This window comes from Leopardus geoffroyi, chromosome C2 (assembly GCF_018350155.1).
Source record: "Leopardus geoffroyi isolate Oge1 chromosome C2, O.geoffroyi_Oge1_pat1.0, whole genome shotgun sequence".
Lineage (NCBI taxonomy): Eukaryota > Metazoa > Chordata > Mammalia > Carnivora > Felidae > Leopardus > Leopardus geoffroyi.
In genome coordinates this window covers 123,128,483-123,150,611 of record NC_059333.1, presented here as the reverse complement: position 1 = coordinate 123,150,611, position 22,129 = coordinate 123,128,483, and the positions used below count along the sequence as shown (strand labels likewise).

The window sequence follows — 22,129 nt, the reverse complement described above, 5'->3', positions numbered from 1 at the left end:
GGGTAACTATATCTCCACAAAAGGAAAAGGGCCCTTCTGGATACAATGCAGGCTGCCATCCACTCCTGGTGACCCCTCCACTACTATTGCTGGGACAGTTTCCCTCCCTCAACATTGCTGTGCACACACACACACATGCACTCAAGCGCGCGCGTGCACACACACACACACACACACACACGTCTTCACCCACCCTGCTCTTGCCCAAAGAACCAGGTGCAAATTTTAGAAGTGAATGTGGAATGGACCCTCTTTAGGCTATGTCCCATTTATCATGTCACCAGGCTGTCAGGAAGGCCTGCGGGAATGGGGCTTCTCCAGAACAATGCAGTAGGCTGGGGAGAACATCACAATTTCAATATTCCAGACAGCTCCTGCAAAAATGGATGGAAGGGGCCCACAGTATTCAGCAAACTGCCTCCAGCCCACGTGCAGAGAAGCCATCTCAGACATCTTAGTCTGAATGAATATGCCCTTTCGCTCCCCATGCACCTGAATTATAAGTCAACTCAACCCGTGCCACGGTGGGTTACAGTCATTTCCTAAACCCCTCCAGGTTAGAAGGAGATGATGGAATCAGGTTGTTAAAGATCAGATGGGCCCAAGGGCACGCACTTGTGATTTGATTTTGAATGTTGCTGGGGAGAGCAAGAAGGATTTTCTCAGGGAAGAAAGTTTAGAGCAAAATTGCATCTGGTTGTTAACACAGCTTATTCCTTCTGGGCTGCCAGCCTCGCCTTGCAGGAGGCACGTTCCTTCAATGAGGAGAGCAGGTTTCCCCCAAGATGTGAGCTTACCTGGTTCCAGGAGCAACCCTTTATTGGGGGAGCGGCAGGGGGGACTCTGGGTGTCTTTCTGGTGACCTCCCCGGTAGTGCCGCCCACTGCCCTATGGGGACTCTGTCCAAGTAACAGGATGGGTAGGAACACTCTTGCCTCCATGTTAGGAGTCTGAATCTTGAATTCCATGGAGGGAGAGCTCTGGAAAAAAAGGCAGAAGCAAATGAGTGAAACCCAGATGCGCATCTGCTGCTAGAGTCAGCTTTGGAGAAGGCAGCTCATCGGACCCCATGCTCTTTCCCAACTGCAAGGGAAATGCAGGCTGGGTCACATATAAAACAGAGTCTGGGTTATCATTCCTGCTCCTGTGGGCATCTTAGGTTCTGGGGACAAGCTTCCGTGTGTTTTCAGTGGATGGTAGACAAGTTGCTTGCAGGCTCTCCCAACTAAGGAGCAGCCATGATACTTTCAGCCTCAGCAGTCATGCATTTTTCATCTTCCAAATCTTTATTGGTTTTGGATGGAAACAGGGAGACCAATTAGGATGTTATTGCCATGGTCTAAGCAAGAGATAATGAGTTCCTAACCAGGGGAGTGGCAGTAGGGATGCATTTAAGACAGCTTTAGGAGGCAAAATCAGCAAGCTAACCAATGATTGATCAGCTGTCAGTGAGAAAGAAGAAATTAAGATGACTCTAGCATAAGCCTCTAAGTGGACAAGGGTGCCACCAGCCAGAACCAGGAATCCAGGCAAGAGTAGATTTAAGGGGACTCTGAGGTCAGGTGCCTGTGGAACATCCAGATGTGCGTGCCCAATGCTAGCCTGAGTCTGGACGCTCCTGCGGCCTGGCCTCCATCCAGCAGATCCATCGTCAGAGCCGGTTTCTTCCTGATGTTGCACCTCTTCTTGGCCAGGACACCTTCTCTGACCCCATGCCTAGCTGGCTCTCATCCCTAAATCTTGGCTCATTTTTCTTCCCACTAGAATCTCTCCCCTCTTCGTCGTCCCAAACCTTTCCCTTCAGTCAATATTCTCCTGCCCACTGTACACCAGGGAGGCTGTCCGAGGGGTGCTTCCTGGGTCCCTTTGAGTTCTGGCAGGGGTGTCTCCATGGAGGGGCATCTTGCATGTCTGGTCATTGCCCACCTGCCTCCTCCACTTGTGATGCCGGCTCCATTAGGAGCTGTGATAGAATCCTGGTCAAGGGGAAATCTGACAGTAGCTAGCTCAAAGCCAATTGTCAGCAAGTATCTGACAGGTGCAGTAAAAACAAAGGTGTCCCCTTCAGCTTGTAGAACATAGCCTAAGATGATCCCCCACTAGCCTTGCTTTACATAAAGCCAGGCTTCTTGACGAAGTTGGGCAAACTGCTTATCACTTGCTCTGAATTCAGAGATCAAGATGAAGGGCTCTGTCATCTCAATACCAGACTTTCCAGAAGTGAAGTGTCACAGGACTGCCTTGAGTATGAGATGCCCCATGAAGCCCTTAGGAAGACCTCTTGACCAAATTAAATTTGACATTAACATCAGCCCCAGGAAAGGCCCACGGCGCTGCCCCTAAGTCAGTACATATTACAGGAAATAGAAAAGCAGTCTGTGATGCACATGCCTTTCCTAGCCCGGAGGCCAAAGGCTAGTCCTCCTCAGGATCACGAGGCTCCTGGCAGCTGGCCCACACCTCCACATATGTCACCTGGGTCAGCTGCTTTGTCTCTCGAGTCAAGAACTTTGAGGAGAGGCTCTGTTGCAGGAAAGGCCACAGGATGAGAGCATCCTATTAAATCAAGTGGTGATCTGTCAGAGCACTTCAGATCACCAGACATTAAGTTGTTCTCAGGGCTTATTCATTTGAGAGCCCAGGAGATTTTCATAGCTGATTCGTTCATTCATTCTTTCATTCCTTCATTCGTGTTTTAATTTAACAAATATTTGTTGAGTGTCCAAATGCTGCAGCTCTTGAGGTTATATAGAAGTTAATAAGACTGCTTAACAATTCAGTCTTCTGGGGGAGACATGTTAAAAAAAAAAAAGAGGCTCCTGGGTGGCTCAGTCGGTAAACGTCCGACTTAGGCTCAGGTCATGATCTCACAGCTTGTGAGTTTAAGCCCCACGTCAGGCTCTGTGCTAACAACTCAGAGCCTGGAACCTGCTTCGGATTCTGTGTCTCCCTCTTTCTTGCCCCTCCTCCATTCACACTCTGTCTCTCTTTCCTTCAGAAACAAACATTAAAAAACATTTTCTTGGAAAAGAAAAAGTTAAGATCATCTTCTACTATACCATGAAGCTTAACAGAGCTGCTCTCATTCATAATCATGGTCAGAGGCTTTTGTACCCCAAGAATAGCCCAGCTACAGGAAGCTATTGTCAGTTTCTCCAAGATGCCTTTAAAAGGCTGAGCTTCTAGGGGGTGAGTGTCAGAACCCTAGATGTAGCCAGTACTTCCATTCTCAGAGAGCAGCAGTGGGCCTACTGCTTAAAGGAAAATTGGTACACACCTACTGGAAATCAGATTAAAGGGCAAAGGGCTGACTCATAGATGATAGTGAGTGGGGAGCTTCTCCATGGATATGCTGATTTCTTTGGCATCATTTAAACAGCTGTCTTACAGCAGCCCTCCCATGTTGGGTGTGAGGATTTTACCTGTAGTGGCCTTGCACAAGCTGGTCAGCAAGTGAGTCTCTATGGCCCTGCTTCAGGAGCCTGGCTGACTGCCCCTCTTCCAGGGACCAGTTTGCTTCACCTGGAGATCCAAGTTCCCAATGGCAAGGCCTTGCAGGAACCCTTCTTGTCTGGGATTCCAAAGGTGGAATGACACCCTGAGTAGGGACAGCAGCGTGTGAGCTCCTGAAAGGACATCAGAAAGTCCTCCCAACATGTCCGTGTCGAAGGCCTCCAGAAGAAGAACTGGGAATCGTAGGCTCTGATGTCGGTCACTTACGTGGATAATCAGGATCGCAGGTTATGCAGCAGCCACCAATGACTCTAAAATCATATTGGCTATTGTTATTTTATTGGTGTTTATTATTGGCATATTATTATTTTATAACAAAGGTTTATTTATCATCTCTACCACATGTCCTTCTTGGGTTGACTGTGGCTCTCTTCCACATGGCCTCCCACCGGGATCTAGGCTAACAGGTAGCCTTTATCTAGAGCACTGTTGATCTCATGGCACACGGAAAAGACGTGGAGAGCCATGAACTGTCTCTTAAGGCTTCTGCCCTGAGAGGACACATCACTTGCACTCACACGTTGTTGGTCAGAACAGGTCACATGGCTCTGTGACATCAGTGGGGCAGAGAAGCATGTTGGGAACAGGGTGCGTTCGACCACCACACAGTCCTAGTATAGCATTTGCCAAGAGGGCCTCCCTGTCCTCCCCTGAGACTCTGCCACTGACCTGTTCTACCCACCAGTGGTAAAAGATCTTCTACTGGGTCCCAAAAGGTAGGGCCAACTTCTGTTTGGTTCGTTCCTGGCTTCTCGTCACAGTGCCTGGCGTAACCTAGACATTACATGAATATTTATTGAAATAGTATGAAGTTGATATTGCAATTGGAAGAGCACGCCACAGAATGAGGCCTGCGTCTTTAAAAAAAAAAAAAAAGTTGATTTATTTTGAGAGAGAATGAGTGGGGGAGGGACAGAGAGAGAGAGAGAGAGAGAGAGAGAGAGGGAGAGAGAGAATCCCAAGCAGGCTCTACACTGCCAGCACAGAGCCTGATGTGGGACTCAAACCCATGAACCATGAGATCATGACCTGAACCGAAATCAAGAGTCCGACACTGAACTGACTGAGCCACCCAGGTGCCCCAGAATGAGGCCTGTGTCTTTGATTACAATGATTCCTCGACCCCGAGACCCTCCACTTATTCCTGCCCTGTGGCAGACCCCGAGGAGGCATGACCTGAGGCTCCATGTCAATTACCATTGCCACAGGCCCAGCTTGAGGTGCTAAGAACACTCTGCCCTCACCAAAGTCATCCAGAGCAGAATGCAAACCCTGCAATTAAGAAGTTCAGGGCCCCTGGGCTCCATTTTTGCTTTCACAGCACAGTGTGTCCTGAAATCTATCTCATTCATACATCTTTATCTAATTGCTGGCTCAGAGAGGCTTCCCCATTCTAGGCCTCGGGGACCTTGACTCACACCTCAACTCTGGTTGCAAGTCCGCCATGCTTAACCTGCAACTGCTGTGCACAGAAACAGTGTGGGCTCTAAGCAGCCGGGTGGGTCCCAGGGACCTTCACAGAGGATTCCCAAAGAGCTCCTTAAATACACCCTGATTCCAGATGATGGCGGCACCATCTTTGCAAGTGACGCGTCCTGTTTACCCACAGCTTTCCCTGAGATCCCTTGAGGAGAGGAGAGAGAGAGAGGAACTTTGGGAGAAAGTAAATCTCTCTTAGTTTGTTTAAGTGCGCCGAGAAATGAAATACAAGCTGTTGAGTTTGGGGAAGTCTGCACCATCTGGTTACTTACAGCTTGATGCTTTCTGGTAGGCAACATCTGTGGGTTAGGCAGGGTGGCCCCGCCGCTCCCCTTACCATGGAATCAGGGAAGCCTACATCAATGGCCTTACCAGGGCACATGCTGTCTTCACCATGACTGTCTGTGGACAGCCACCTGTGTAGGAGGGTGGGATCCCAGGGGACTATGCTGTGTGCTTGGCAAGACACCATGCTGCATGGTAGAATGAACATTAGCTGGGCCTGCCTCTAGCTAGCTGTGTGGCTCTGTGACCTTGGTCAAGTCATGTCCCTTCTCTGGGCTTTGATTTCTGTTTATAAAATGTAGCACGGGTTACAAGATCTCCCTCCAGGTTCATTGAGGCGGTGCAGTGGGGAGCCTGGGCTTTGGAGCTGCAAAGCCCTGGTGATGGGCCCACTCAGTAGCTGGTTGTGATCCTGGGCTTACTGAGCCTCAGGTTCTTACCTGTAGACTGGAATCATAATAGTATTCACCATGTAGATGAATGATTAAGCAAAAGCATTGTGGTACTTAATTCAGGTCTGGTGCTCAGTGCCCCAAACCAGTCCTTAGGAAAATAAATAATAGTGGTATGGTGCAAAGCTGGCATTGGCAGCTACCAGGCACACATGTTCGCACTGGTTCTGCTAGACTGCACTGGATTCACTGGCCTGAGCTGGAAGTCTAGGAGCCCAGAGCACTCAGCCTGCATCTCTCTGGCCACCTGGAATTTTGAGAACTGACACAGTCTCTGAGAGTGCCCCGTCATGGGGCCGTCTCCACACTGGACAAATCCTGGTCTCAGAACCAACTCACCTGTGGGTCCAAGAAGCAGTTGCTATGTTGCATTATTCTGAGGGTTCTAAGAAAATGAAATTGCTCCAAAAGATCGCGTATCTCCCACTCCCCAACCACCCTCAAATCTCTGCCTGCTACCACCCATATAGATTTCTTTCCGATACCTTTGGAGGCTGATAACCCTTAAGGCTTTGTTAGGCATTAAAATATTACTGTGAATCAACTTAGCAGAGAAATAAAATGCATACCAGACAAGGCTTCAGGGACATTAGATAAGAACAAGGAAATATTGGGGCTCCTGGGTGGCTCAGTCGGTTGAGCATCCGACTTCGGCTCAGGCCGTGATCTTACAGTTTGTGGGTTCGAGCCCCGCATCAAGCTCTGTGCTGACAGCTTGCTCAGAGCCTGCAGCCTGCTTCAGATGCTGTGTCTCCTTCTCTCTCTCTGCCCCTCCCCGGCTCATGCTCTGTCTCTGTCTCTCAAAAATAAATAGAAGTTAAAAAAAATTTTTTTTTAAAAAGAACAAGTAAATATTGATGAGAGGTGTGGGGACAGACATAAGGCTGAATGGGCAGGCTTACCTGGGCATTGGATAGATGGCCAGAAGTATCTCATGGAGGCCCTGGGTGGGAAGAAGGGCAGTTATAAACATTAAATGAGTGTCTATTAATGGCACTGTGTATCAGGCATGGTACCAACCCCAAAACCCTAAGAAATACACATGTAAATAATGCAGTCAATACTGCCCACTTTCCCCTTGATAAGCATAAGCCGCAGGGTGATCATGGATTGGCAGACAGGAATCTCCCACCCTCTCAGACTCTGTGGTTCCTGGAGGCCTCTCCTAGGGTGAGTCTGTCACCCTAAACAAAGCATCTGGCTCTAAGGATACCTATTTTTCACATAGCATAACTTTCAGTTGCAAACCAACAGGTGCTCAACTCTAGACTTGATCATCTGTTCTAAGGCTAGAGGGAAAACTGACTGCTTGAACCTTTCCCAAGAAGTGTATTGGTTTCTAATATGGCACCTTCCTGAAAGGTTCTCAAAGGTCATTTTAACTATAGGAGATGTTGGTGGTAGCTGACTTTGGAACCCAATCCCTAGGTGAGACGAGATTCTGATATACAGAATTCAGATGTCCGGTGACCTCTGACAAAGATCCGATAATGCACGCAACCACTGTCCATTAAGCCCGTCAGCTTTTACGACTGACTGGTTGGAGCCATCCTGGGAGAGCACTGGCTTCCTGCACCATGCACACCTTATTCCCTGACAGTATCAGGAAGCCCCCGATCCTTATCCTTCCCTAAAGAGCTGATCCCTGCTCCTGTGTGGGACATAAAGATGCAGAGAGCTCTGCTGGCAACTTTTGAGCTTCAATGGGAAGCCGGTGGACACCCAAGTGTTCTCCCAGTGGAGGCATCCAGTCTTCTCTGCCAGGCTGGCCACCCCTGCCCCCCTCAGCTCCGCCCTCCACAAAGCTGTTGGTGTGAATTTCCTAAGACATAAATCTACCTGGGACACTCCCACTGCTTCAGGCTTAGTCCTCGTGCATTACCCTGGAATCATAGCGGTAGCAGAAACAAAAATAGTTACAATAGTAAGAAGAAAGTCACAGGTAACACGGAGCGAGCGCTCACCGCGTGGCCAGCATGCTGCTTCAGGCTCTAATGCAGGTTCCCATTCATTCCTCACAACCACTGGGAAGGGAGATGTCACAGCAGGAGCTGGACAGGCAGAAAGGCTAAGGGACGTGCTCACAGTGCCAAGGTCAGCAAGTCATGTTACAAGGCATCAAATTCAAGTTTGCTAACTTCTGAACCTGTGTTCTCGACCACTGTACCATTTGGCCTAAACATAATGGTTGTAAAAAAAAAAAAAAAGTGTGGTGGGTACAAAGTGGCTCACACTCCTTATGGCATCGGGACCTAGAACTTTCCCCAATCACAGCCCTGATCACACTGTGTCACAGCTGTGTGTCCACTTGTTGGCTCTGAGCTGCCCCAGGTCAGAGGCTGTGCTGATTCACCTTTACATCACCAGTGCCTAGCAGGGGTCTAGGCACATGGTCGGGGCTCAATAAATGGCTCATGGGTTAATGGATGGATGAATTCATTGGTCCACATCAAACTCTGGCCTTCTCTGGGAACTTCTCTGCTTATGAAAGCCCACCATTCTCATTTCCCTAAATTCCAGCACCGTTTTCCTTATATAATATAGCTCATTGCACCTTAGCTTGTCACATATAACATTTTTGTCGGCATGTTACTGATGCTTTCACCTCTGCAGACCATAAGAAACTCGGGGACGGGGGGCAGGTGTGGCCTTTGGCCTTTCTTTTTCCTGACTCACCCAGCTCCAGGTTGGCTTAGATCTCTAAGTAGATACACTGAGTAGTTCATCCTGACCCAGGAGCAGAAAATAGAAGGTGAGGACACCCAGCCCGTGAGGAATAACCCTTTGTTCTTTCTGTCCCCCGTGCACTGCAGGAGCCTCCTCTGGCATCATCGACCTCTTGCCATCCCCCAGCGCAGCCACCAACTGGACAGCAGGACTGCTGGTGGACAGCAGTGAGATGATCTTCAAGTTCGATGGCAGGCAAGGGGCCAAGATCCCTGATGGGATTGTGCCCAAGAACCTGACAGACCAGTTCACCATCACCATGTGGATGAAACATGGCCCCAGCCCCGGTGTGAGAGCTGAGAAGGAAACCATTCTCTGCAACTCGGATAAGACTGGTGAGTCTGGAGCCCACCCCTGCCGGGGGCTGCCCCTTATATCCCAGCTGGTTAGGCACGGACGCAGCCACAGAAGATATGGGAGGAAAGCAAGAGCATGATGGGGGCCTGGGAAAATATTCTTGTCTCTGGTTTTCTGGCTGCTGATTTTCTGGGCTTGGGGTAGAGCAGGACCAGGAAAGGGGGAAGAGTAGAGGCACAGACACAAGGCAAAAGCTGAGACTGGTAGTTTTCAAACTGGGTTCTTCAGAACTCCAGCCTCCCCAGAAGTAACTTAGGGCTGCTACACATGAAGGGGGTGGGGGTAGCTGGTGGGTGACACCGCATCCTTACTTCAAGCAAGGCAGCTTCACCTTCACTATGTTATAGACAGTAAGACTTCCAAAGGTTTATTTTCAGTGAAAGGGTCATGCTCATTTTCAAAGTCACCGAATGGTAGCTGACTTTGGCAAGGCGTTTTCCCCACATTAAGCCTGCACAAGGCGGTTCACAGCTTAGTGGTTAAAAGCATTCCACCCCTTATTGGCCATATGACCTTCAGCAAGTTGTTTAACCTCTCTGTGCCTCACTTTCCCTTTCTATAAAATGGGTATTATAGTGTTATCTACCCATAGGATTTTTATCAGGATTAAATGACTTAATGTACATATAGTGCTTTAGAACAGTACCTGGCACATAGGAAATTCAATCTGTGTTAGATGTTACTGTTCAAGATAGTCTCTTACATCTCTACAAACAAGTTTATGAAAGCATTATTGTGTTTCCCATCTTGAGGATAAGGAAACATCCTTGAGAGGTTAATAACTTTCCCAAGTATATAGCCAGTGAGTATCAGAACTGGAATGTAAGCTCAGATCCAGCTAACTCCAGTCCTGTGCACTTGTCACCACACCCCACAGGTACACACATACACACACACACACACACACACACACACACACACACGCACACACACAAACCCATGCACATGCATGCAGGCATACACACTTATTTGGGTATCTTAGGCAAATTTTACAACTCTATCTTTTTTTTTAATGTTTTTATTTATTTTAGAGAGAGAAAGACAGAGCATGAGTGGGGGAGGGGCAGAGAGAGAGAGAGGGAGACCCAGAGTCTGAAGCAGCCTCCAGACTCTGAGTTGTCAGCCAGAAACTGGCGCAGGGCTCGAACTCACAGACCGCGAGGTCAAGACCTGAGCCGAAGTCAGTTGTTCAACCAACTGAGCCACCCAGGCACTCCACCAGCACTCCACGTTTTCTGTTTCAGTCACTCTTTATATTACATGTTAGCGTACTTTCCAGATGCAGAAACTGAAACAGAGTTGTCTGGCTTTTCCTAGTCCTAAAGTAAGTCTGTGTCAGATTGGTTGTGCCGAGGGTCAGTTTTTCTGGGACTTTCGTGCCAGAAGGACTCTGTAGACATGCATGAGGTCACACTGAGGTTTGGGACCAGGTTCAGAGCTCAGCCCACAACCCCAGGAATCAGCCTGCGGTGTGGTCCGTGCAGTGCCTGGCAGGGCGCTCCCGTCACAACCCAGGAACCCGTATCAATAAGACAACAGGACAGGGCTGTAGGTACCAGCGCAAAGCGGCCCCGCCCCGGCTGGGGTTAGCGGCCACACATATATAATCCTTTCTGAAATGTATCAAATACCCCCGGGAGGCAGGTCAGACAGATGTCAGTGTTCCTGCTTACAGAGGAAGAAATTGAAATATCAAAGGTTGAGCAACTGGCCTAGGGTAGCACCACCGGTTACCCAGAGAAATGGGATCAGACTGGGCCCCCCGGCCCAAGTTCCACATGCAGGCTCTGGGTCCAGTGGTTCTCAACAGCTACACAGGAGAATAACCTAACCCGGATGCTTGTGAAAGTGCACAGATGCCAGGGCCCCACCCTGGCGCAGTAAGTCAGGCTTTCTAGTGGATTCCTTTGTACAGCCATGGCTGAACATGCCACCTTAAATAATGACACTTCACTCTCGTCACACCAGTCCACCCCACGGCCCGTCGACACCCTCAAGTCAGCGAGACCTGGTGCTCCTGTGCTTTGGCCAAGCATATGCAACAACACTTTGCAAGCAGCTCAACCCTGGCACAGAGAAGCTAGGGAAGGTTGTCTCTAAGTTCTTTGACTTAAAAAATAAATAATCTATAAATACCTTCTTGCCCTAAAAAAAAAAAAAAAAAATTTTTCAGGAATAGGCTACAGTTTTATTAGGCTTTTATATATCAGAAACATTTTTTTCAAGGCATGTTTATATCAGAAAACCTGAAAAAAACACAGAAAAGTAAAAAGAGGAATGCACAAATCCCCTAAAACCCTAATACTTAGAGATATCTTCTGATTATATTTGGCATATGTCATTACCAAATAAAATCTTATTTTTATTTCTATGTATATGTAAGATGTCCTTACAATTTTCCATCTATTTTTATAATACATGTGATACTATCATGTTCTCTGGGTTTTTTTTTATGTAACATTACATCCAGATCATTTCTCTTTGTGATAAAATGTTCCTTAAAGATATGAATTACATAACAATCCAAAATTCTGTCAGGGGGCTTTAGTATTTCATTTTTTTAATGTTTATTTATTTATTTTGAGAGACAGAAGGAGAGAGAGAATCCCAAGCAGGCTCCCCACTGTCAGCATAGTGAATAACACAGGGCTGTGATCTCACAAACTGTGAGGTCATGACCTGAGCTGAAACCAAGAGTCAGATGCTTAACTGACCGAGCCACACATTATTATTATATTATTATTTCAGTTAACTGGCTTCTTTTTGTTAGACATTTAGCTGCAACAATGACCAGGGGTCATGAAAAGAAATGGAGTCGATTTCTGAGTGTGCCATATCCCTAGCCCACTGAATAAACCAGTGACCTTGGTAGGGATACTGACTCCAGGAACCCAGGCTAACAGAGGGAGAAGGAGGAAGAAATTTCCTAGGCTAGAAAATGTTCCAGACCTGCATTCATTCTTCTTGTTCCCTTCCTCACCCACAACTTTTCCTGGCTCCAAATAATATTAAATGAGAAAAGTCCTTCTTTCTCTATTTTTCTGACAGTAGACAACAGATAACAGAAATTACTTGGTCACCTGGACCTTGGCCTAGGCCAAACCTACAACACTGGCAACTGCTTTGCACATACTTCCTCATTGTCTCAACTAAGATGCTTTCGGGGTGTCTGCGGGGCTCAGTCAGATATGCTTCCAACTTCGGCTCAGGTCATGATTTCATGGTTCATGAGGTCAAGCCCCGGGTTGGGCTCTGTGCTGTCAGCTTAGAGCCTGGAGCCTGCTTCGAATTCTGTGTCTCCCTCTCTCTCTGCCCCTCCCCAGCTCGTGCTCCATCTTTCTCTGTCTCTCAAAAATAAACATTAAAAAAAAATTTTTTTAAAGATGGTTTCAGGGGCGCCTGGGTGGCACAGTCGGTTAAGTGTCCGACTTCAGCCAGGTCACGATCTCGCGGTCCGTGAGTTCGAGCCCCGCGTCAGGCTCTGGGCTGATGGCTCAGAGCCTGGAGCCTGTTTCCGATTCTGTGTCTCCCTCTCTCTCTGCCCCTCCCCCGTTCATGCTCTGTCTCTCTCTGTCCCAAAAATAAATAAATGTTGAAAAAAAAAAAAAAAAAGATGGTTTCAGTTATAAGAAATAGGAAATATGGACCAAACTGATATCAAATAATCAAAAAATCAAAATAATAAAGGGAACATAGAGTTCTTTTAATTGAAAATGTCCAGAGCTATGACAGCTTCAGGCAAAGTGTGATCAAGGGCTTGGCCCTTTCTGCTGCAGTTTCTCAGATCTGCCCCATGTGTGTACAATTTCATGTTCGCAAACATGGCTGAAGCAGCTCCATGCCTCCCACTAATGTAGACAACTTTTAGAGAGAGAGTGTCTCTTCTATTTGCTTTCTGATAAAAGAGAGTTCTTTTTGGGGCGCCCAGGTGGCTCAGTTGGTTAAGCATCCAACTCTTAATTTCGGCTCAGTTCATGATCTCAAGCCCTGTGTTGGGATCTGTGCTAAGCATGGAACCTGCTTGGGATTCTCTCTCTCTCTCTCTCTCTCTCTGCTCCTCCTGTGTTCTCTCTCTCTCTCTCTTTCTCTCTGCTTCTCTCTCTCTCTTTCTTTCTCTCTCTCTCTCTCAAAATTAAATAAATAAAACTTAAAAGAAAAATATTTTTTAAAAAGGAGAGTTCTTTTTTAGAACCACTCAGAAAAGCTCCTGAATCACGGGCTTGAACTGAGTCACTTTCCTGACAGAAGCCCTGTGGCCGAGAGAATGGCCTGCATTGCCTGACTTGGGCCTGGGTCCCGAACCAATGACTGTGGCAAGGGGACCACCCAGAGCCCATATCTAGAGGTGGAATTGGTGTTGAGGTTTGTAGAGGAGGTACAAGAATCAATCTCACTATCCTATTCTCCTGATTCATTAGGATAATCCAGCATCCTTGTCATGACATAGGTAAGGAAACTGAGGCTCTGAGAAGCTAAAAAGTTCTCCCAGAACCATCTGGAGGATACAAGTCCACCCAAAGTCTATCTGACTCTAGGGCCCGTGTTCTTCCTATGACACCTGGTCACCTGCTCATCCATGCGTCATTTATGGATCATGTGCCTCATAGTAGATTTCTGTGTATGCTAACATGTATATCATGTGAGCTCTTTGAGTATTGGTCAAAGAACAGCTCCTCTCCTCCCAACAGCTGTCATCTTGTGGCTGCAGGACATCATGGCTGGGACCCACGATGTGAGCTTTCCTAAGCAGAAAAGGAAGTCTTTTATATCAGTGGAGGAAAATATCCCATCCACTGTGTATGGGGAGAGAGGTATTTATTCATAGCTTTGGAAAGACATGGAACTATGACTAACACTGAAAAATCAATCTGCCCCCTCCTCCTAGCAACCAGAAATGAAGCCGCTCCCCCTAACTGCACACCATAAGGTAGAGAAGGAGACATGATCTGTGGTCGCCATTGTCAAGCCTGATGAAATGAAATAAAAGTACAGCACTCTAGGAGACACCAGCTGTGCTAAAGGAGCCCAGGGTAGCTGACGTGACTGTCAGAGAGCCCCCATAGCCCTCCCAGAAGTACTTGTATAAAAAATAAACGAAACTCGTGAGCCTATATAATTTTTATCCTGTGTCTGATGCAGTATCTCAGTATAAGTCAGGTTGCTAAGGCCAGATGGCTTCTCTGCCTAAGTTTTGCTGTGGACTTTCTTGCACCTTCCTTTTCCATTTCAGTGAGCTCCACTATGTGTGTTCTAGAACATTCATGAGATCTGATTGTGTAAGGGGAAACCGAAACACCCACCCCTTTCCCCTTTGAGGCGCTCTAAGCGATGTAGCGGGAAGACCCCTCTGGCAGAGACTGATACAGCGATTCTGCAACCACTCCGATCGCTTTCTGCTTTTCAGAAATGAACCGGCATCACTATGCCCTGTATGTGCACAACTGCCGCCTGGTCTTCCTCTTGCGCAAGGACTTCGACCAGGCTGACACCTTCCGCCCTGCAGAGTTCCACTGGAAGCTGGACCAGGTAGGGCGCTCCCCTCACCCCTCACCCCAGCTCACCCATTGGGAGGGGCGGTAGATGTGCTCCAGTGACGAGAGCAGCCACGACGCCCCTCAAAGTTCTGCTCACTTGCTGAGTTTGGGAAAAATCAGCTCAGGGAGACACACAGCATCTTAAAGTCACGATAGAAACTGCTGCCTTCAAGACCACCTGGGGGTGGGAGGCCCACACTTCCCAGGCGGGACCGTGCACCTGTCAGCGGACCCGTCGACGTGTATCTTGTCCATTTGCTCCACGTTGAGCTCCTGGGAAGCTGGTTCTCTTGATCTCCAAGCTCAGTTTGTGATCTCTGCTAACACATCTTTCTATCACAAGTGCCCATGTCTCCTCTCTGATGCTCTGTTATCTCCCTTGGGTGACAGTGCAGCCTTGCTTTTGGTGACACAGGTTGAGAACAAGGGACCCGAGGACCTTGAAGTAAACAGTGACACAGCACACTGAGCAGTGCACGTCCCTTTCTAAAGTGCAAAACCCTATGACTCACTCCAGAGCTTCCTGACTTGTGATCACAAGGGCTACTGTGTCATACTTGTCAATGACAAATCAAGTGTCTCATTTGAGTGAAAAGCTTTGAAGTGTCTGTTTCCGAGGACTGTGCAGGGCTGAGATTGCAGAAGGGGCGGTCACTTCTCTGGGTGGCTGTGTCCCTGAGGAGGAGTCTGGCAGAAGGCCTGGAGCCAGCCTTCACTTAGACTTGAACTGGGTTAGGAGGTTGGGGGGAAGGCACGTGCGGATTTTTACAAATGGTTTTAGCAGCGTCTGGGTGGCTCAGTTGGTTAAGCATCCGACTTCGGCTCAGGTTGTGATCTCGCGGTTCGTGGGTTCGAGCCCTGCATCAGGCTCTGTGCTGACACCTCAGAGCCAGGAGCCTGCTTTGGATTCTGTGTCCCCCTCTCTTTCTGCCCCTTCCCCACTCGTGCTCTGTCTGTCTGTCTGTCTCTCTCTCTCTCTCTCTCTCTCTCTCTCAAAAATAAACATAAAATAATTTTTTTTAATAATAACAAAAATGGTTTTAAACTATCAAGATGGAGAATGCCAGCAGAGCAGGAAGGGGATTGTAGAATGGGTCCTGCTAAAGGAAGCAGATGATATGATGCCCATTCCGCGGTCATACTGTCTGGAACCCCACCCATATCCTGAGTGCTTCTGGGAACTTCATTCTTCTGCCTTCCCCTAAAACCCACGGTGTGTGCTACCTGCCTCACCTTGTCTAGGGATGAGCATTCCAGAATCCTTTCCCTACTCACAGGCATCTACCAGACACTCTCCCTGTACTACGTAAGCCCCCAGGCCCAGGTAGGTAGGGCTGGTTTCAGAGAGTGTTACTGGGAAGCAGTCCAGAAGGAAGTCATTTATATTGAGAGGAGAATGGTGGCTGCCCCCTTTCATCCACACAGAAGCAGAGACATATGCTCTTTAAAAAGATAGATTCATTAACCTCAGGGAATCCTTCAGTGCTGGAACTCCAGGCAACGGGACAAGGTCAAGGCCGCCAAGCTGATGGAAAGATGTTTTAGGAAGCCCAGTGTCAACTGCCTAATCTATTCCCAGTAAATCTCATCCTGCTGGATCCCAGGGTTTTGCAAATATGGCATCTGGATTCGTATATGTTCCTCTGAATTAGGAATTCTGGGTATTGCAGAAATTGTGAAATCCTGACGTTGCTTATTTGATTTCCCGGCAACCTCTCAGCTGCCTTCTAAAGTGCCATATGGCTTATATGGGATATATTTAAATACCTAATACAAATTGAGATGAATTAAAATAAATTCCGTATTGTTAGGGGTTTTAATAAGAACATTGCTATATTGGCCAGGATAATTACAGGTGCCCTGCAGCGTTTTTCTCAGGTGGGTTTGAGAAGTACTGATACAGGCAAACGAAGTCACAGGGTTTGGAATTAAAAATAGGTGAGGAAGGAATTCTGGTTCTACAGAATAATGACTCCAGGAATTCTGAAATCTGCTCCCAATGGAGTGAATTTAAGGAGGGACTGAGGTTCATGGGAAACCTTCCAGATTACTCTGATCCTGTTTACTACCACTCATTCGCCAGCATCCGCTCTGCACCAGGCACGCTGCCTCTGAGTTCACTCTCGCCTGCCCGGTGGATGAGATGAGGCAGGGGACCACGGTCTCGTGACCTGCCCAGGGTCACACAGCAAACCACGGCCTGGACCTGCCCTTTGCATTACACTATGCTGTTTCCTTGATGAGCTTGCTAATTTTAAAATGTTCTCATTTTCAAATTTTAAATATTTTTGATTTAGAGATCAGAATTATCCCTGAGATGCAAAATATTTATAGTCTTGATGAAACTCTTGAAACTGTCAAACCTTCCCTTTGATTAAGCCTTGTCTTCTTCCTTGTCTTAGTCAAGGCAGTCAAGGGGCTGCCATCGCAAAGTATCACAGACCAGGGCCTTGAACAACAGATAATTATTTCTCACAGTTCTGGAGACTGGGAAGTACAAGACCAAGGTGCCAGCTGATTCAGCTCCCTAGGGACGGCCCTCTTCCTGGCCTGTAGACAGCCACCTTCTCACTTTGTCCTCACGTGGCAGACAGAGAGAGAGAATGCGAGAGAGCTCGCACGCTGGGATACCTTTTCCTCTTCTTATGAAGCCCTGTGAGATTAAGGCCCCGCCCTTATGAACTCCTTTAACCTTGACCACCTGCTAAAGGCCCTGTCTCTAAATACAGTCACACTAGGGGGCAGTGCTTCAGTCTATGAATTTTGGGGGGACACAATTCAGTCCATAGCATTCTTATTTTTTATGGCATTCTTTACTAAAGAAATTTACATTGGGGCGCCTGGGTGGCTCAGTCGGTTAAGCATCCGACTTCGGCTGGGGTCATGATCTCGCGGTCCGTGAGTTTGAGCCCCGCGTCGGGCTCTGTGCTGACAGCTCAGAGCCTGGGGCCTGTTTCGGATTCTGTGTCTCCCTCTCTCTCTGCCCCTCCCCCACTCGTGCTCTCTCTCCCTCTGTCTCAAAAATAAACATTAAAAAAAAAAGAAATTAACATTAAAAATATTTATCAGAAACCCCAGCTCATCGGAACTGTTGCCCTCCCTTTGAAGGGAGCCACAGTGGGTAGGATATAGAAAACCTCAACCACACTCATAGTAGCAATCCAGTGGTACACACAGACCAAGCCCCAGACCCCTCTCTCCCTTATTCAGCTCTCTGTGTAGACAGAACCTTACCAGAAGTTTCTTGGATGTAGATCACTTGGTGTTCAGAATGTGCATACTTGGTTACGTCTCCTGTCCCAGGAAGCCACCCTGGGTCCCCCTCCACCCCGAGGGGTTTCCCTCTCCCCAGTGCTCCCCAGATTCCATGCAGCATGCAATCGCAGTGTTTACTGTACCCTGGTAACCCATTTATCCTGCTTTCTGCTCCCTTTGCCCTGAGCTCCTAGAGGGCAGTCCTGTGTGGTACTCTCTCCAGCTCCTCAGTGCATATGATAGCCCTGAGCACACCATTGGTGCCCAGTAAATGTTTGCATAACAACGAAGGGATGTCAAGATCAAAAGAAGGGAGAGATGACACGAGGGAGGGAGAGAGGGAAAGAGAGAAGACAAATCCAGGGATTTTTTTTTTTTTAATCTCCTGATGATTAACTGATCTTTTTATTCACTTTATGGAGCATTTTAAATTCTAAAATTTTGCCATTTTTTACTCTGTGGATTTCAGTGTTGTTCCACTTTTATGTTGATATCTAATTTCAAAGGTTTAACTGGATTTGCCACCAATGGCTCTGTAATTATTGCAGAACTTTCTGGTTTGGGCCAGAAAGGGCTCAAGCCAGTCTACCGTATTATGTGTATTCAGATTCCTGGCCCACCTTGGGGATCCCAGAAGCACAATAAATGTTCTCATGGCTAATGGGGCTTCATTTCTTTCTTTATTCAACAGTTTATTCTGAACACGAACTATGTGCCAGGCTCTGTGCTGGGTACCAGGGATCAGCTGCTAGAACAGAAGACCCTGCTCTCTAGAAGGGTCCACTGTCATGAGCAAACTAGCACAGAAACGTTTTACAATCCTGTCCAATACATGTTGGGGCAGAGGGCAGGGGCCAGGTCGGGGGAGTCTGCGGGAACCCATTCTGGAGACACCTGACGTAGACCTGGGAATAGGGGCCTGGAAGAGCCCCCGAGAGGGGACGTTATCTGAATGGAGTGCGGAGGGCTTGGAGGTGTAGAGCCAGGCAGCCAAGATGGAAGGGAGATGAGCAGGACGTCCATCTTCAGGAGACTGTTGGCTTCCGGAGTGGCAGGCCATAGGGATGGGGGGGAGGGGAATAGTTTGGCAGATATTAGGACCCATGTTTAGAGGAGCGGGTGTCAATCAAATCCCAAGAGGCTTTTTGTATCCTGTTACTGAGTTGGTACTTTATTCCCCAAAGAATGGGCTACAAGAATTTTATTATTCAAGTAGAATTTAGGGATGGGTAAATGTGAATAATGCTAGTATGACATTCATAAAATGTATCAAATTTAAGTCGATATAGCTCAGGCCAGGTCGTTCAATAGGGCCAGCGACGGGGGCTGCATTAGAACCAGGGTCTCCCCCCTCCCGCCTCCATAGCCAGGCCAGGAGATTAAGCACTTGACCGATGTTGCTCATGGCCATTGAAACCGGGGCCTGGTACGCACATAGCGTTTCAGAAATGTGCCCAGGGAGAGAGGCAGTTACCACAGGGGAGCTGTGTGTTTCCAGAAGCCCAGCCCCTTTGCCCCACACCTCAGAAAGCCTTCGCCAGGGTGGACAGACTGCCAGGTAAGTCCATTATCAGGTAGCTCCAGGAAATGTCCCTGACAATCCAGTGTGCCTCACTAAAGGGATCCTAACGATGAGGAGAATGTCATTTTAATGGGATTTTTACTTACGATCTGCTAATGCAAATCCCTCAAGCCTGCAGCTAGTCATGTGCAAACCCAGACAAGAGCAGAGAACGCCCAGCTGCCAGCTCACACAGGAAAGGTTTATTCATTTGCAGCCCCTCCCGGCTCTAATATTATTTGGATGTGGTTGACTCATTGTCACAAATTCTAATGATCTTCCCCTTGGACTTCTTGGTGCTTGGAGGGAAACCTGCTGATGTTTTACAGCGTGTTCCATTTATTGGAAGACACAGCTTGAGTGACAGCCTCAATCGACCAGCAAGAGGCCAGGTGCCCCCAGCTCATACAAGGGAAAAAAAAAAAAAAATGTGTCTCTGAAAAATCACCCGGAACACAAGACTCAGAAGTGAGATTCATCCCATTGGCCATTGCTGTCCCTGTGCCAGAACTTGTAACAGGCACCAGAGAGAGAGAGAGGAGGACACAGCCCTGACCTCAGGAAGGTCACGGCCCTGCCCAGTGTACAGGCCCTAGAGAGCATTCTCCTGCAGAGGCCCTGAACTCTCGTAATTGGGGGTGAGGAGAATGACTGAAAATGCTTGGCTGGGTGGAGGTGGGGCCTTATTGAAGATTCAGCCATCACACACACAGCTCCTGGCCATGTAAGAATCTAGGCCTGGTGCTGCCTTTCCGACTGTTCAGAAGTTAGAATCCGATTTTTATGTAAAATCTCCCAATTTTTAGTATTTTCTCACTTAAAACCATTCATCATCAGACCTCACAAATGTTCTGCAGTGTACCTTTTATACCCCGGTCACGGGTTTGAGACCAACAAAAGAATATTCTCATGCAGGGAAACCACACCATAGCACATCTATTTGAGACGTTTGGGTCTTCCTAAGTGAGGCCCACCTGTTCTTTGTAAGCCCCTCCTGCTCTCCTAGCACCGGCCCCTCCCTCCAAGAAGAGCGCGGGGCTTCCAGTGGTGAGGGCGGGGGGAGCCTACCCTCCGACACCTAAGGGAAAGGGCAGGGGTGAGTGGGGCAGGTGCCCTAGACCCAGGCCCCTGGTGGTGGCGGTGGTGGTGGTGGTCTCGCTTCCGCCTACACAAAGGAGACAGTAAGGCACAGGCCCAGGTCTTTCCAGAAACAGATGCCAGGGCCAGGATTGGAGCCAAATGCTCTCAAATGTCTTGGGCTGAAGCTTCTGCTGGTCAGATCCTTTCTACTCGCGTGGAATTCTGAAGCTCCAGCAGGAAGCTACAAGTGAATAAATCCTTCATTCCTACTGAGGATGAATGTCAGAACGAGGCAGTCAGGCTGCCCGCATCGGCTCTTCCAGCCACACCGGGAGTCAAATGGCTTAGTTCGATCATTATTACAGCCAAGTGCCAAGGAGTTAATTGGAGAATGATTCGTCCAGGCCAGACCAGTCCTCTTAAAGAGCAGAATAATGGGGCTTTGTCAGCACTCTGGTTCCTCCACCTAAGACAGATTCTCGGCTGCATCAGCCATGTTCTCTCTAACGCAGCGCCCACCCCCAAACTGGCCTCCAGTGATACCTACATTCCTTTAGGAACATGTGTCCTAAACAGAGTGGGAAGAATGTCCAGAACCTCTTTTTTTTCTCTCTTGTAGGCCGAATCCCAAATGACTTTTTCTAAGATGCCAACTTTGCAGGGTTGTTCTGAATGAAATAGGATGTGGGGAGGGTCACAACTACTCTCCCTTCTCTTTCTCTCTCTAATACCTAAGGGCCCAGGCAAAGCCCTTCTCTCAGAGGCCCTCTCCCTGCCTCTTCCCATCTAATAGATCTCTGGGGAGAACTGACTTCCATGGCTTCGTGGTCATGGCAGAACAGGGTCCTCAGACCCACGTCGGACACTCAGACCTCTCGGTTCAGGACTGTGCAGAGACTGGCTTGTCTGCTCTCTGGAAAGGTGACTTCTGACAGTTAGTGCATGTGTTCAGTTTTCTTTACAGAGGGTGCGACATGCAGGCAGCCGCCATTCTAGCCCATCGCCTGAGCCTTGTTCCCTCCACCAGAACTCCTTTTCTTGGCAGCCCTTCAGGCTGACCCGGGTCCCTGCTGCACTGCTGGCCCTGACCACCCCGTGCCACTACACCTCAGCTGGGCTCCTCAGCTCCCCTGTTGATCACTTGTGACAGACAGAAAAATGGCTTCCCAAGATATGCACCCCTAATCCCTCAAACCTGTGAGTATGTTAACTCCCATGACAAGAGTCTCTACAAATGTGATTGAAGATCCTAAACTAGAAGGATTGTTCAGGTGCATCTAATGCAATCACAGGGGGAGGCAGGAAGGTTAGAGTCAAAGAAGAAGTGATAAAGGAAACACAGATCAGAGTGATGCAAGGCCTTGAGCCAAGGAATATGGCAGCCTCTCTGAGCTCAAAAAAAAAAAAAAAAAAAAAAAGAGGAAGAAAGAAATAGATTCGCACTAAGGCCTCCAGAAGAAATATATGCAGCCTGGCCAGTACCTTGATTTTAGCCCACTGAAACTCCTTTCAGACCTCTGACCTCCAAAACTGTAAGATAATAAGTTTATGCTGTTTAAAATTTTTTTTTTCCAACGTTTATTTATTTTTGGGACAGAGAGAGACAGAGCATGAACGGGGGAGGGGCAGAGAGAGAGAGGGAGACACAGAATCGGAAACAGGCTCCAGGCTCTGAGCCATCAGCCCAGAGCCCGACGCGGGGCCCGAACTCACAGACCGCGAGATCGTGACCTGGCTGAAGTCGGACGCTTAACCGACTGCGCCACCCAGGCGCCCCAGTTTATGTTGTTTTAAGTTACCAGGTTGCTGGTAATTTGTTCTAGCAGCAATGGGAAACTGATACATCTCTCGTGAGCCTTGGGGAGGCCCAGAGCTGCCCAGGCTCA

The 22,129-nt window shown here is 48.2% G+C and overlaps 1 protein-coding gene across 3 annotated transcripts in view; it reads left to right on the top strand.

The window, feature by feature from the left end:
- CLSTN2 (calsyntenin 2) overlaps positions 1–22,129 on the top strand; it is a 615,839-nt gene that overhangs the window by 505,887 nt on the left and 87,823 nt on the right. For all 3 annotated transcript variants that reach the window (XM_045503479.1, XM_045503480.1, XM_045503481.1), the window contains 2 exons: positions 8,543–8,791; positions 14,218–14,339. In XM_045503479.1, the coding sequence (XP_045359435.1) occupies positions 8,543–8,791; positions 14,218–14,339 (371 nt within the window). The remainder of the gene's footprint in view (positions 1–8,542; positions 8,792–14,217; positions 14,340–22,129) is intronic.